The 14,900-nt window shown below is 43.8% G+C and overlaps 1 protein-coding gene across 5 annotated transcripts in view; it reads right to left on the bottom strand.

The window, feature by feature from the left end:
• Window positions 1-14,900, bottom strand: part of NPAS3 (neuronal PAS domain protein 3) — an 832,468-nt gene that overhangs the window by 19,836 nt on the left and 797,732 nt on the right. For all 5 annotated transcript variants that reach the window (XM_088024643.1, XM_088024642.1, XM_088024646.1 and 2 more), the window contains 2 exons: window positions 6,396-6,589; window positions 1,513-1,619 (listed from right to left, as the gene is read on the bottom strand). In XM_088024643.1, the coding sequence (XP_087880769.1) occupies window positions 1,513-1,619; window positions 6,396-6,589 (301 nt within the window). The remainder of the gene's footprint in view (window positions 1-1,512; window positions 1,620-6,395; window positions 6,590-14,900) is intronic.

Here is a 14,900-nt window from a genome sequence, read left to right on the forward strand (position 1 = left end):
AGTTAGACCTCAATTAAGATTCCAAAATGAAAAAGCACCCTTCTCTCCCCACACACATGGTCCGTGACAGTGTCCTAAAGATAATATATTCATTTTTAAAGCCTGGATCTCTGGCATATATTGGTCCAAAAATATATTCAGAGCTTCCTCCAAAGATCCCGATTTTTCCTCCATCTTCTCTAAATTCCCAGCTACAAAGACCCTGATGTTTCTTTTCAGGAAACAGCATCATTTCCCCCCCAATTAATTGAAGAGCCATCTGCTTCTGCGATGCACAACACCCATTCATTCTTAGCAACAAGTGTGTTCCCTAAGTCCCTCGTGTGCAATACTAAGGCATGCGCTCAGTGTTAGGAGTAGAGTTTGCTAGAGAGCAGCCTCACAGGCAGGCTTTTCCAACAGACATGATATATACAAAATTTGACACTGAACTTGGTCCCATGTCAGTGGTGCTAATGCAGGGTTAAAAAACAGTACAAGATGCTCACATGTTGAGACTCTGCCTGGCTGACTGTCTTGGCATTATGCTGTTGAAGATGTGTGTTTAAAACGAGCAAACACTTGCAAAGAGCAGGAAAGACCTGAGAGGGCTCTCCTCAGGCTCGGCAAGAAAGGGGAGAGGAAGTAAATACAGAGGGCACCTGGCTAGTGGTGCTACAGGAAAACTTGACCATCAAGCTGTAGTCTCTCATTTGTGGCACCTCGCATGTATTTAAAACCAGAGTTCAGAACCGGGTTTAGAACCTTCTAGGAAGATGAGCACGTCGGGCCCTCATCTTTTAGGAAGAAAAGTCTACTGATCAGTCATCAAAAGGACCTCCGGTTGGAAAAGGGGCAGCCTCTTCCTAAGAGGGTTCCGCACACCAGTGCCTCCTGCCAGAAAAGGCGCCTCGGAGGTCAGCTTGTGAGTCAGGAGCTGGGAATCAGACTCAAAGAGCTGAGATGAGTCTCTCTCCCTCCCGGGAGTCAGGAGATGGTGGTATCTTTTCCTCGGAATAACCCCCTTTCCAGAAATACAGTGAAGAGATGCTGCCTTTGAGAGCGGATCTGCTCTGGCCCTGTGCCCTGGCTTCCCCCTGGCCCCAGCTGTGCAGTCAGTCAAGTAGGAATGGCTATAGGCTCTGGTCTATTTGAACTTGTCTTCTCCCACATATATCTTGACACAGAGGCCACAAATTTCAGAGTGGAGCTCGCTCTCTAGAAAATGAAAGGGTCAAGAAGGCACTTAAGGCAAATTTCCCCCATCACTTCATGGGAGAGAGAGCACAAGAGACCACAGAATCCCGGCCGAGGGCCTAAAGATCCAGCAGTTTTTCCGGGCCTGAGTTCCAACTTGAGATCTAACTCCAACACGAGTTGAAGTGATTTCTGTCTCACTTTTTCTCCCGGCACGCTGACAGTCATCTCAAATGTATGCACAAGACAGAAGGAAAAAAATCAGCACTGAAACCAAACAAGCCTCAGAGAGAGATGACCCCAGCCTGACTGTTCCCACGCACGGGAAGTACTTACGGTCCAAGTGACTGTGCCTGATGCCCTCGACATCTTCAGCGTGGATGAAGTGGTAGCATCTCTTCCCTACAATGTCTACAGGGGTCAGATCCATATAATCACTGATCCTGCAGAGAGAAGAACACAGGCTGGAATTCAGAAGGGGAAAGGGGGAGTAGAGAAACTGTTAAATGACTGAGAAACAAGTCTCCTTACAGTTTTCATTATCCTGGGGGTACCCGTCAGGAGGTGGCGCTTTGCGGGAAAGCCCTTTACGGACAGAGAAGATCATTTCTTTAACCGATATCAGACTTTCCCCAACGTAGGAAATGTGCTAGATCCAGCAACCGTGTGTAAATAATAAGACAGGTTTTCCTTTCCTTTTCTTTTTTTTTTGGCATCAGAATACACATTTGGACAACATAATTCCATGAAATTATGGTGAATCAGTAACAATGCAAGATCCTCATTAGAGGCCAAGATAATGCAAGGTTACATAATAAAATAAAAACATGTTATGTTGATACCAAATGATTAGAGACACCTTTCATTTAAACAGATTGGTCTTCTATTGGGTATTTCCATGAAAAAGGGCTTCAACTGCTTCTTGGCACAACGTCCAAATTGGCATTCAAGGGATATAATTTAAATGCTGAGACATACAGATGCCTGGGGGTATTATCTTTTTCAGTCTTAGTCATTTGGGAGCTCGGCTTTCACTCCTGGCCCTTTTAACTGGTACTTTGTGGTGGATTCCACACAGAAACTTTTAAACCACTTCAGCAGCTCTTGCAGGCTTGTGCCCGGCAGTACGTGTGTGTAAGCCTGTGTCATTGATTGTCCAGACGTCAATGTCCTCGGGCAGGAGCACAGAAAAATAGAACAGAATTTGGAAAACATGTTGGGGGAATCTGCCCGATTTACACAAAGACGTCAACATGCTCATTACCCTCCTCCCTGTCCAGCTACAGATTGGTTTTGGGGGGGTCCAAAATAGGATATATCTTTTGTTTTGTTTTTTTTAAAGAGTTTATTTATTTATTTGAGAGAGAGAATGAGAGAGAGCACGAGAGGGAAGAGGGTCAGAGGGAGAAGCAGACTCCCTGCCGAGCAGGGAGCCCGATGTGGGACTCGATCCCGGGACTCCAGGATCATGACCTGAGCCGAAGGCAGTCGCTTAACCGACTGAGCCACCCAGGCACCCAGGATATATCTTTTGTTTAATATATTCTCTTTACCGTCCCCATGCTTTTTATCTTTTAGGGCTTATGATATCTCCAAATAGGAAGTGAATCTTTAGAAATGACATGTTTCAGAAACCTATGAGACCACGGTTGGAGAGTTCAATCTGACCTCCAAGGCAGGGAAATAAACCAAACCAGAATAATGTGGAATATAATTAAATTATATTACCCAAGGAGTGAATTTCTCAATGTCTAATATTAAATATTAAATGAGATTTTTGGCCAAACTAGAATTCTTGGTAAGTCGAGACAAAAATGGGGCAATATAAAGAGTTTTATAACCCCATGGTTTTCTGGTACAGAGCAGATTCGTTGGTGTTTTCCTAAAACTATTTGCTGCTTTCCAAGCACAGTTTCCACCCCCTTTCTGCAAATGAGTAGACCAGGATGTCATCAGAAGGCCCTCATTGGTGTTTCTGAAATTTACCAGCTCCCCTGAAAGCATCTGGTGTCGGCTTTGTCCTTGGCCATCCTAGGGAATGCAGAGGAGAAGAATGGTCTGCAGAGTCCAGGAGAGGGCTTGCGTTTCTAGTTAGCAATTCCCTAATTAAATAATAGACTCTGGGAAAAAGCCAATCCTACTTTAGGGAAGATGTTCTTTAGTTTATGCTTTATTGGAATGAAATCCTTCAAAACATCTGAAGCATTCCTATGTACTGGAGCCTGTTACTGTGGCAAATGTGACCAGCTCAGTGTCCGGAGACCTCTTAATATATGTGTAGAAAGCCCCAGACCAGTCTGATGACCTATAGCAGGATCAGAATCCTGATGGCACCTTGTACTCCGAGCCTCAGTTCCTTTATCCGTAAAAACAACTTAAGAGGTTGGTGAGGGGATTAATGAATGAAATGAACATAGCACAGTGCCTGGCACACAAGGTAGGCTTTTTCCTCAGATCAAATAAGCAGTTACTTTTAACACAGGTCCTTTTAGAATAACTTCTATCATCTTCAGCTGGGAAATAATGCTGTATTGTATTGGCTAATAAGGGGTTGTGGAAAACAGGTTTTTTTTTTTTTTTTTTTTTTTTAAGGGAAGAGAAAAAGCTTAAAGTGGGTCACAGAAAATGATCTCAATTATTGGAGTGGCACCATAAGGCACTCAGGTCCGTGAAGCAGAATTAATCAATCTGTGATCACAGGAATGAAAATTAAGTGAGGGTTTTGGGATGGGACAGTCACCGGGAGCAGGTAAATCAGATGAGGCTCTGTTTTTCCAGAGGGAGTGATGGTGGTAAATCTAAATCAAGGGAGCCCTACATATGTTTTCAAAGAGGTAAAGCCATAGGTCATCAGACTTTCTAGCTGCCTCCCTGGGTTGGAGCTCCATCTCCAGCAGTCTGTGTTTTTCATCAGAATAAACAGCTTTGTGGGCTAGAATTGTGTTCTTTAATGGATGCATAGATATGAGAGGTCCCCTTCAGTGGTTAGTCTGACTGCTTCCTTACCACTTAGCCTGACTTCTCTAGGAAAAAAGTGGCAAGGAATGCAGGAAGGGCCACGTGTAGCTAAATGCCTGATTTTTATTTTATTATTTATTTATTTAAGATTTTATTTATTTATTTGACAGAGAGCGAGAGAGGGAACACAAGCAGGGGGGAGTGGGAGAGGGAGAAGCAGGCTTCCCGCCAAGCGGGGAGCCCGATGTGGGGCTCGATCCCAGGACCCTGAGATCATGACCTGAGCCGAAGGCAGACGCTTAACGACTGAGCCACGCAGGTGCCCCCAAATGCCTGATTTTTAAAATCTGGCACATTTCAAGTTCAAATTGTGACCTTGGGCATACCACTTACCTTCTCTCTAAACTGAAATTGCCTGAGGGTGTGGGGGGCAGTGGCAACACTCATCTCACAGAACTGTCTTGAAGCTTAAAGGAGATGATGTAAATGATGAGCTCTGCACATTGCCGAGTGTGTAGTAAGTGTTCAACAAATGCTAACTGTCTTTCTTACTACTTGCTAACCCTAGCTAATCACTTTGGCTGTCTTTCCTGATATTCTTTTGCCATTCCAGAATACTTTACACACAACCAAGTACACAGTCAGTTTTCTAAAAAAATTTAAGAAATGCCAACAAAACTTGAAAAAATAGATTTAGAGTTACTTATTAGGTAAGAGTGACGGGTTCATGGTATCTTCTACCCCACGGAACACTAATAGCTCAGGTGGGTATCTTTTTCTCCTGGTGAATTCTTTCCTCTGAATCCACTCCTGCCCGGAAATGGTAGGCATTTCTAGCTTGGTCTCAACATCCTCAGTGCTTCCCAGTGGACTGAACGCAGATGACGGCTGTCTTCCTCTTGGCTAGGCCCCGGAGAAGTCAATTACCCGAGCCGCTTGACCATTCTGCTCTTTCATGTGGCCTCTGAAGGCACTACCAGGGCTCAGTGAACATACGCTGCCTTCATGCCTGACCATAATCTGTGCCACAAAAGCACCCTCTCAAAACTGCCTCAGTGATTCTGCCTGTGACACCAGCAGATGGATGATACCTTCCTTCCCACGGCCGACACGTGTACAGTCCCCCATCCCTCTTCTCCCCGTGCCCCGTGATTCTCTCTTCTTCAAATCCGTCTGATGATGGGCTGGTGACTTGTGGGTGAAAGGTCTGAGGGGGCACTGTCCCATTTCCTTGTCCCTTGCTTTGTGCTTAATGGAAAAAGTGAACTTTTAAACCAGAGGTTAAAAAGTCCTTTTATCCACAGCTGTGTTAAGGAAGGACTGTCAAGTCATTTATATGAAGAGTCTTTTTTTTTTTAATTTATAAAAGCAGAATCCTCAGGATTACAAAGTTTTATTTAATAGTTTTGCAGATTTTTCATCCTTTTCCCTCTGGGGGCGTCAGATTCTCATTTTATTTATTTTTTTCCTACGTGTGTTGTGGCCTGAACGTGTCCCTCCCACCACCACATTCATATAGTGAAGCGTTTACCCCCAATGTGATAGTATTAGGGGGTGGGGCCTTTGGGAGGTAATTAGGTGTAGATGAGGTCATGGGGAGGGAGTACCCATGATGGGATTAGTGTTCTCATGCGAGGAGGGAGGGACCAGCGCTCTCGCTCTCCCCTATGTGAAGACCCAGCAAGAAGACCCCTATCTGCAACCAGGAAGTGGGCTCTCGCTAGGAACCTAATTAGCTTGTGCCCTCCTCTTGGGCTTCCCAGTCTCCAGGCATGTGGAAATAGACGTCTGTTGTTTAAGCCACCCAGTCTGTAGTAATGTGTTCTAGCAGCCCGGCAAGCAGCTAAGGCAATGTGCTGAATGCCTATATGAACACTGGCCACTGTGAGGCTGGGCCCGTACAGTAGTCAGGAAGTGGGCCTGACTGAGGCATCAGGAGATGCCTTCTATGGCATAATTTGGCCAAGAACGTCTCAGCCGGGCTCTCTCCTTGGTTTCTCGGCCAAAACGGGTCTTACTTTCAGCATACGGATGTCTGGGTACCCCAATCCTTTCCATTGTCGTCCCTAATGTAAATCAGGGCAGCAATGTAAATTTTAAATAAAAAGCATGTTTGGTGTCAGTCCAAGCAGCCATTAAAAATAAGATCAGGATTTATAATGAGCCTCACTGGGAGAGTAAAATCCTTCAGACTGCTGCAAACACCAGCCTTCACCAATGTGTAACAGACAACAGAGGAGATGAGAACAAAAACAAAGTACCTATTTTCACAGTAAATGATATTGAGGTCCATATTTACTCGAGTGACGAACATATGGCAGTCAATTCTGACTTCATTGATCGTAGGGGGAGGCAGGGCGTGAGCCACAACCACAAGACCCATGATTTGGCTGGGAACGGTCCTCCCGTGGGATAGGGCCACCCTCAGTCGTAGCCGGCCTGTTACGTGAATCACCTGTAACACAACATTAAGGACAGGACACAGTCAAATTTGCATCTGGGACGTAACAGTATTTCTTTCGAGAAATTGTAAAATTACATCTGGAACAACCAACACTAGCTTGTATCTTCTGTAATCGTAATGGCTGTCAAAGTGCCCTCAATGTCCCCACGGCAGGGACAAGAGAGAAATAATAGTATAGGCTGAGCTTTACTCAAAGCAGCATTATTACTGTGCAATTGCTATTTTCAGGACTTTTTCTTTCCCTTCCCTGTTTTTCTCCCTCTTTTCTTTTCTTTTCTTTTTTTCTTAACATTGTGAGTAAGTGTATAACTGGTTAAAATGACCAGGAAGTTGAGCAATGAGCTAGAAAAGAAAATGTTTGCATTTATCTGCCTTTGTTAATGGATGATGTCTGTCTGTCACCACATCTGTACTGAATGGATTCCATGGCCACCTCCTTTCAGAATTATGGCCCAGAGCTTTCCTTCAATGGCTGCGTGGGTGGGTGGGTGCTGATCACGTAAAAAGGCCAAGAGACTCCAGTGAATACAAGTCTTAGTGACAATGACATGGATGGGCCCTTCTGAGCATAGACATTCTGTGTCAGAAAGCCCTGAGCTACCAGTACTATTGTGATTTATTGCTCTGCCCTAGGGGGTTGAAGGTTAGAAGGCTTTGGTCTTATCATTTGTTCCTCGAGCTCCTTCGAAAGTAGGAACAGGAAACCTGCACCATTTTGGTGGCTTATTCTGGTTACCTGTGCAGAAACAGGCGGGAGAATGCTGGGCTGTTATTTTCCGTTTCTTAGGAAAAGTATACCGTAGATAGTCCAAGCCATCCAGAACCAGACAGAAGTGCTTCATCTTCCTCACACATTTGAAATGGTATTTTTACAGACGCCCTTTGAAAAAGTCCCTTTGCTTGTAAACTACACATAGAAGGCCAGCTATAATGTCAACTTCCTGAAGTGATGTTTTGAGGAAACAAAATCATAAAAGGGTGGAAAAGCATCAAGGATTGTGTGCACTTTGAGATGATGGAAATCGTGTGTGTGGATGAGTCAGGGGAGGAGGGTGTTAGAGATGCACGCGTGCACGTGCACTCCAGCTGTGTTCCTAGGATTGTGCTATGGGGTGGAGGACCCTCCAAAACTAGGTTGTAGACGTAATCACTGTGATTCACCGTACCAGGGAGCTTGGTTTAGTAGTTAACCAAGTTTCTGCCTTTGGTTTGCCTCTCCAAAAATGCACCATTGAGCATCAAGCCATCTTTTTCGATGCTTCCCTCTTTGCCATAAGGAACTCAAGTGGGAAGTGGGTCTCTGGCCTCCCAGGAGCAATAACAATGAGCCTCTGCTCTCCTTCCCAGGGGCTTGACTGGTAATTCCTTTTTCATTTTGTTTTTGTTTCCCTTAAGTTATTCAGTTTTCCAAAAGCAAGCCACACTGCTGTCAGTCAAGAGGCAGGATCAGAGTTTAGGGGGCTGCCCTTCGGAGTCCTGGTGTCCTAAATAATTCCATTTTTCCCAGTTCCCCTTCACATTTGCACCCAGTGCTGCAGATCTGGAGATACCAATGAGGAGGATTATTGAGGGGATATTTCAGGAGCAGCTTTGTGACCACCCACATTTGAAGTTGACTAAAATTCATACTTAATGCACCTTTGCTTTAGGCTTTGGTCAGAGGAGCGACTTTATGAATATTTGAGAATGTTCCTAGAGGCAAGGATGCTAAAACACCATCACAGACACACATTTTTGTAAGACCTCATTAACTAATAAAGAAATGGCTAAAAGAAATGGGATTAACTTCACAGGAGGGGTGTTAACAGTCCCTCGGCCTCCTCCCAGCTAGGCTAACATAGATGCTCATTTATCATTATCTGTCGTGTTTTGTCAGGAACTCTCAGCTTCTTGGAAAAACAGATCTATAAATGCTCAAGAAAATATGCACTCGGAAATGATATGATAAATAAATCCTCACTGGTATTCTATTCCAAAGCAACTTATGGGCTTCTGGGCTAGAAAGCATTTTGGGAAGGCACAGAGGCTACTGGGGGGAGCTGTCTGCATGTCAGATTTACCTGGGCCCCCTTCTCCAGCATTGCCTGTGGCCATCGAGGTGCTGAAGGAAGTCAAAAGTTGGGTTCCCTAGGGGTCTAGATTTGTTATTTTCTGATTTTGTTACCCAAGGCAAGTCACTCAACCGTCTGCATCTCAATTTTCTTTTCTGTGAAATGGGGATAATAAGGAGTGTTCTGCAGGTATGTTATGAAAATGAAAAGAGATAATGGAGGTGAACACTTTCTACCTTGTGAAGAAGTGTCCAAATTTCATTATAATTCTGTTTGCCCTTTAAAATATCACCTGAGTAGTGGATCAGGATCGATGACTAATTTAATCTTGACCAAAAGCCTTAATAAATTAATTCTTCTTATTTTAAGGGATCATAAACTTTCAAATTTGGAAGAAAATTTGGGAGGTCTATTGTAGGTCCTTCTCCCTTTCATTTTTTTTAGGTGGAAAAGAGGCTTCTGGAAAGTTCATTCCTTTCCCAGAGTCACCTAGCTCAGAAATGGCAAAAAGAGCCTAGAATCCAGGTTTCTAGATGTTGTTTGAGTTTCATTTCAACTTTGTTATGTTTATGTGCATATTCATATTCATATTGAGTGAAACATCACAAGTTTATACCAGATGTCAATTTACTACCTTAAGTAAACTGTATATGAATCTTTTTATTTTATTTTATTTTATTTTTTTAAAGATTTTATTTATTTATTTGACAGAGAGAAACACAGCGAGAAAGGGAACACAAGCAGGGGGAGTGGGAGAGGGAGAAGCAGGCCTCCCATGGAGCAGGGAGCCCGATGCGGGGCTCGATCCCAGGGCCCTGGGATCATGACCTGAGCCGAAGGCAGACGCTTAACGACTGAACCACACAGGCGCCCTGTATATGAATCTTCTAAAAAGATTTCAATTATAACCAGAAACTCAGGTTATTTGAAAATCTTTGAGAAGTAGTACAAACTAAGATGAAGGGGAAAAAAAACCCTAATGCAGTAACTGAACCGTCAAGAAATGTCAAAGGGTATGTTTGTCTACTTGTAGGTACCTCTGGAGGTGAGGGAGGTTGAGATTGATGAGAAGAAAGGGGCCATCTATTTAGTTCCATGCTTAATTTTTGGGTTGAAATTAATGTATTTTTCCAAATCCATTTCATAATGCAAACAGACTTTTCTCCCCCATGTGACAGGTTATGTTCAAATTTTAGAAACACATCTGACAGCAGGTATGCAAACACATAGATAGTTGAGTTTTTCACTTTGTAGTTGCTTTGAAGGCCTAGGTGTAGAGGCCAGAGTATTGTCAGAAGAGCTGAGTTCAAGTTCTAGCCCTGGCACTCTACAGACATGCAAATATGATGCTCAGAGAACCGAAATGACTTAGTGACTTTCTAGGTCAGTATGGTAGAGATTAAAAACTCAGCATAGAAGAAGTACTGTGTAAAGGTATCTTTGTTTTCTTAAAAAGTTATCTTTGTTTTCTTCATCAAAGGACATAATATTGGTGCTTTAGTTTCTAAAACCTACTATGCGCAAGGGACCTTGCTAGGTGCGAGGGAGCAGACCACAGTGACTCGAATGTAAACCTGTCCTCAAAGAGTTTACAGATCACACAGTGGGAGGAGACATGCATAATTACTTGTAATATAGGACTATGGGAAGATGATACAGTGTCTGACAAAGACGGTGGTTCTCCATCCTGGTTATGTGACAGAATAACCTGTGAAGCTTTATCATCATGTGGATTCCTAGACTCTGTCTCCTGGATATTCTAATCTGGTAGGACAGGGCTGGGGTCTATCATTTGTTTGTTCTTTAAAGCTTCAAAGGTGATACCTACTATTGGAGAATGTCCGGCTCATGAGTTTGGCGTTAGACCAGCGATTCTCAACCATGTTATACATTGGAATTACCCCGGGAGTACTTAAAAGTCCCCATGTCCGGGGGAACCTGGGGGGCTTAGTTAAGTGACTGACTCTTGATCTCATTTCAAGTCTTGATCTCAGAGTCATGAATTCGAGCCCTGGGTGTGGGCTTCAAGCTGGGTGTGGCACATACTTTAAAAAAAAAGTCCCCATGTCCAAGCTGTACCCAAGACCAGTAGAATGCGGATCTCCAGGGGCAGGGGCCTTTCTAGGTCTTACAGGGCTGCTGAAAGGATTAAGTTAAAATGTATATAAAGTGTCTACATATATGCCTGATATACAGTGTATATGCTCACAAATATTATTTCAGTTAAGTTCCAAGTGTGCACCATAAGAAAGATACAGAGTAAAATCTTGGGAGAGTTCAGGATAGGTAGGGAATACTTTTGAGAGAATGGATCAGGAAGGTTATGTTAAACTGGCATTAGAATAAGTTGTTGACATAGATAGGATTATAGAATGGTGAAAGGGGTTCCCAGATAGGGAAAAGGGCTAGAACAAATAAAAGGGAATCCATCAGGAATGCCCAGGGCTCCAGGAGCACTTCAGTTGGTACGAGCAGGAGACGAGATAGAGATGGGCCAAAATGGCAGGTGGAAGCCGTAGAAATTAGCAATAATGGGACCTGGGGAGAAGCACCATGATTTTGTGCCTGTTTCATGGGATGATGATGATGATGATGATAGACTGAATGGAAGAATTGCTGACAGAGGGACAAAACAGATTTCCGGTGGACATTTTGTATCTGAGCAGCTTGGAGAGGTCCTGGACAAGGTCTCCTGGGGAGAGCTGGAAAAAGGGGTTGGACACATAAGAGATGATAGTTAAAGGAATAGTTTTGGAAGGTGGTCCCCCCCCCTCCTCCCCGCCCGTGGTAGTTAAAACCAAGGAGGTAAATGGAATTACCAATGGAGAAAATATAGAGTGATGAGAATTAATCAATAGGGTTTTATGGGTCATTTCAGAGCTGAAACAATGTTTTGATTTTGGCCAATGCCAGGTAAAAACTGCCTCTGTGTTCTAAAGGTTCATCTTAGTCTGCTCTTAAATCTAATCTACAGACATTCTTCAAAAGAGATTTCTGAACGAAGAGATTCTTTGCCCCTGAGCTCAACTTTAAATAAGAGCTCAATCCTCACTCTTCCTTTCATTGTTCTTGTTTTATCATAAAGAGCTCTCTACAAAAATGCTAAAGCCTGTATTTTTCCAAACCCCTTACACAGCACTGCCCAGATGCCAGCCACAGTGAAGCAGAATGCGCAGGGTTTCTGAGTTGCAATCCTACCATCTTTGATAAAAATGTCCAAATTAGCATTATCTGACAGTCCCATATTGAAGAAATCATGACTTGACTTTTCTTTTTCTTCTGATACACCCAGCGGATGCGCATGATGCCGTAAGTACATGTCCACAGAGTTTAGGATGAGTGTGGGAGTGTTAACAAGCCACGTTTCTTAGACAAATATATATTTCTCTTCCTGCCATATGCTCTTTTCAGTCATCTGTTAGTGATAAACACTTAGATGTGCTCCACTAATATCTTCTCATTATAAACAAGCCCATCACAAAGACCTTGATAAAACCTCCCCTCTGTCAATACTTAAGGAAAGAAAGTCCGTGACAGAAAAATACATCTGGAAGCTATTCTCCATTCTTTTAGGAATAAATTTCAGTACTAGTAATATGAAACGTTTACTTTATCAAAAGGAAATGCTAAGTATTATGTGCATTATTTTCCACATATAATGTAGAGTACAGAACAGGGCTAGGCAAATAGGAACAAAAAAAGCTGCAGGCATGAGAAAACTATGGATTCCCTGGATTTAGAGCATCTTCAGAGATTTTTCACTTGTCCTTTAAGGGAATCCAACTTTACCTTAAAAATTAAGCTTCCTTCTGGCACTCTGGTCTTTTCTCTTTTATTCCCCTGTAGAAGTCTGGTTTAGCATACAGATCATCAAATCACTAGCTCAGGTGGGAAAATCAGCTAATTATTTTTAAGTGATGGGGGCTTTGAGGTGGCCCCCAACCTGCTGAAAGATAAAGGCTTAGCCAGGTCTTCTGAACCTAAACATCTAGCCTACAGCATAACAACTTAATCTAAACCAGCGTGAGGATATCAACCTCATATAAATGACTTCCTGCAAGTTTTTAGGGATTGGGTTTCCCAGATTTAGACCATATTCATGGGCTGGAGAATCGGCTTGAATAGGTCTCTCTGTTCCTGTCTGCCTGACTCCTGCCACCTTAGTCTTTGCACAAGGCCCTCAGAAAAACAAAACAAAAAACAAGACAGCAAGAAAAAAGCTTAGCTGAGACCAAGTACTTGTCCAGAGAGGTGAGCTCTACAGAGAAGAGGGCTCATAGGAGGTGCTGAAGAAGGTGCTGTTGGACCCTGTGAAGGCAGAAGAACAGCAGAAGGCCATTTCCCTCCCTTTTCCAGGATCTCAGATTATATTTCTAGAAACCGATTCTACTCTAGTAGGCTTTGTCATAATTCACAATGGGACTTGAGCAACTGAGGATGAGAAAAGGCAGACAAGGGAAAAGGTGGAACTTCTCAAGGCAGAGGTGAGATTTGCGGGGAGGTGAAATTCAGGGGAAAATGAGGGGGTGGCGGGGAGGGGAGTGAAAATGCAGACCTTTTTCAGGGCCCCAAGCAGGATGCAACAGGAGAAGTGGTGTTGGAATGTCCTCATCAACTAGATGGCCATCAGCTCAGGAACCACAGAGTGGTGGGAGGCTTTCTGGGAGTTTGTCCCCAAGAACTCCTCTAAGATCAGGGACCTTCAATACTGGGCACCGGGTTCAGCACGCTAGGCTAGAGAACTAGCAACAACTTAGGGAAGGTCTCAGATGGGCTCAACTTAAGGGTGGCTCTGGCGGCAAAGAAGGGAGGAGGGGAGGCTCGGTACCTGGGAAGCATCCTGGCCAAAGTTAAGACAGAGGAACCTGGCAGGAGCCGGTCCTTGGATAAAAGGGCTACGGTCAGCAAGTGTTAGTTCTCAGGGACTCCATTTGGTTTGAATGGCAGTGAGGTGAGGGGGCGGAGGGGTATAACTGGAGCACAGCTGGTCAGATGCTTGCTCGGACTCCTAAAAAGACTTCGTGAAGTGGGTTCAGGAAGTGGACAGTCTGGAAAGGTCAAGGGCATTTCTGACCACGGAAAGCAGAGGAAGGGAGGAAGCTGGGGCTAATTTCTCTACTCTCATGGAGATTCTAAGGTCCTGAAGGAAAAGACTCCTATATAAGCCTACGTATGAGCATTCCTCCAGTTATAAAGTCAACTCACGCAAGTAACACAAACAATTAAATGGGTCTGGTACAAGAGGAAAAACATACTTTTGTCCTTTAAATTAGAAAGCCCCAAACACCTAATGCTGGTATCAGGGATTCATGTTAAGAACAAAGAAACAAACACAACTCTAGGGTTGGTGGTTCTTCAATTTGTGCACAAGAATTACCTGAAGAGCTTATTGATAAGGTGGATTCCAAGGCCCCTCTCCCCCCAAAATGGTGGATTCTTTAAATCTGGGGAGGGGCCTGGGAGTCTGCATTCACCAAGCACTGGGTCATCCACCTGCAGCGTCCTCTTTATCTAAAGAACAGAACCAATCCAGAGATCTTAATGAAGATGACCTAGAGGCTGATCACAGACTGCCTCCTAAGTGAGCAAAGAAAGATGAACATATATTTATGGTTAAATCTGGACTGAATAAAAGACCCTACTCTATAGAGCACAACCCCTTATCTTGGTCCTCTGAAAATGGAGGACTGGTGCATGATAAGCAGGAACCCTGGGCTCTTGCGGGATCAGGATGTGCTTTCTGTGCACAGGGCTGCCCGAGAGAGCAGCCCTGGGAGCCCTGTCAAGGCTCCTTTCTTTGTGCAAAGGTCTGCGTTCTCTGCGTGGCCACGCCACAGTGGGTTGCACTGTTGTGCGGCAAAGCCTCTTGGGGGCGGGGCGGGGGGGGGTCGAGCTCTGCCAATTCCCTGCCCCTTGCCCAGCCTGCCCCTGGCTTAGCTTCTGATTAATTCGGGGCAATCCTGAGAGGTTAACCCTTAATTTGATGGCTCTGGTGGGGAGCTGAGAGATTGCTGGTGATTTATCACCCTCAGTGATTTTTTTTTTTTTAATGTAGAAATATTTTCCAAGGCAACAAATAAAAAATTATTTTCAAAACCCACATTTAAAAAACATTAGCTACAGCATTCTTTTCTTACGTGACTGTACCCTCCACACATAACAATTACTTCTCATCCATCTCTTTTAACAAACTTCAAATACATAACATAAAAATATAACTATAATTACAGCCTTAGTTTCTCAAAATGTGT

This window comes from Eumetopias jubatus, unplaced genomic scaffold (assembly GCF_037043125.1).
Source record: "Eumetopias jubatus isolate StellerSeaLion01/CBP00866 unplaced genomic scaffold, mEumJub1_p1.0 scaffold_7, whole genome shotgun sequence".
In the NCBI taxonomy this organism is placed as follows: domain Eukaryota; kingdom Metazoa; phylum Chordata; class Mammalia; order Carnivora; family Otariidae; genus Eumetopias; species Eumetopias jubatus.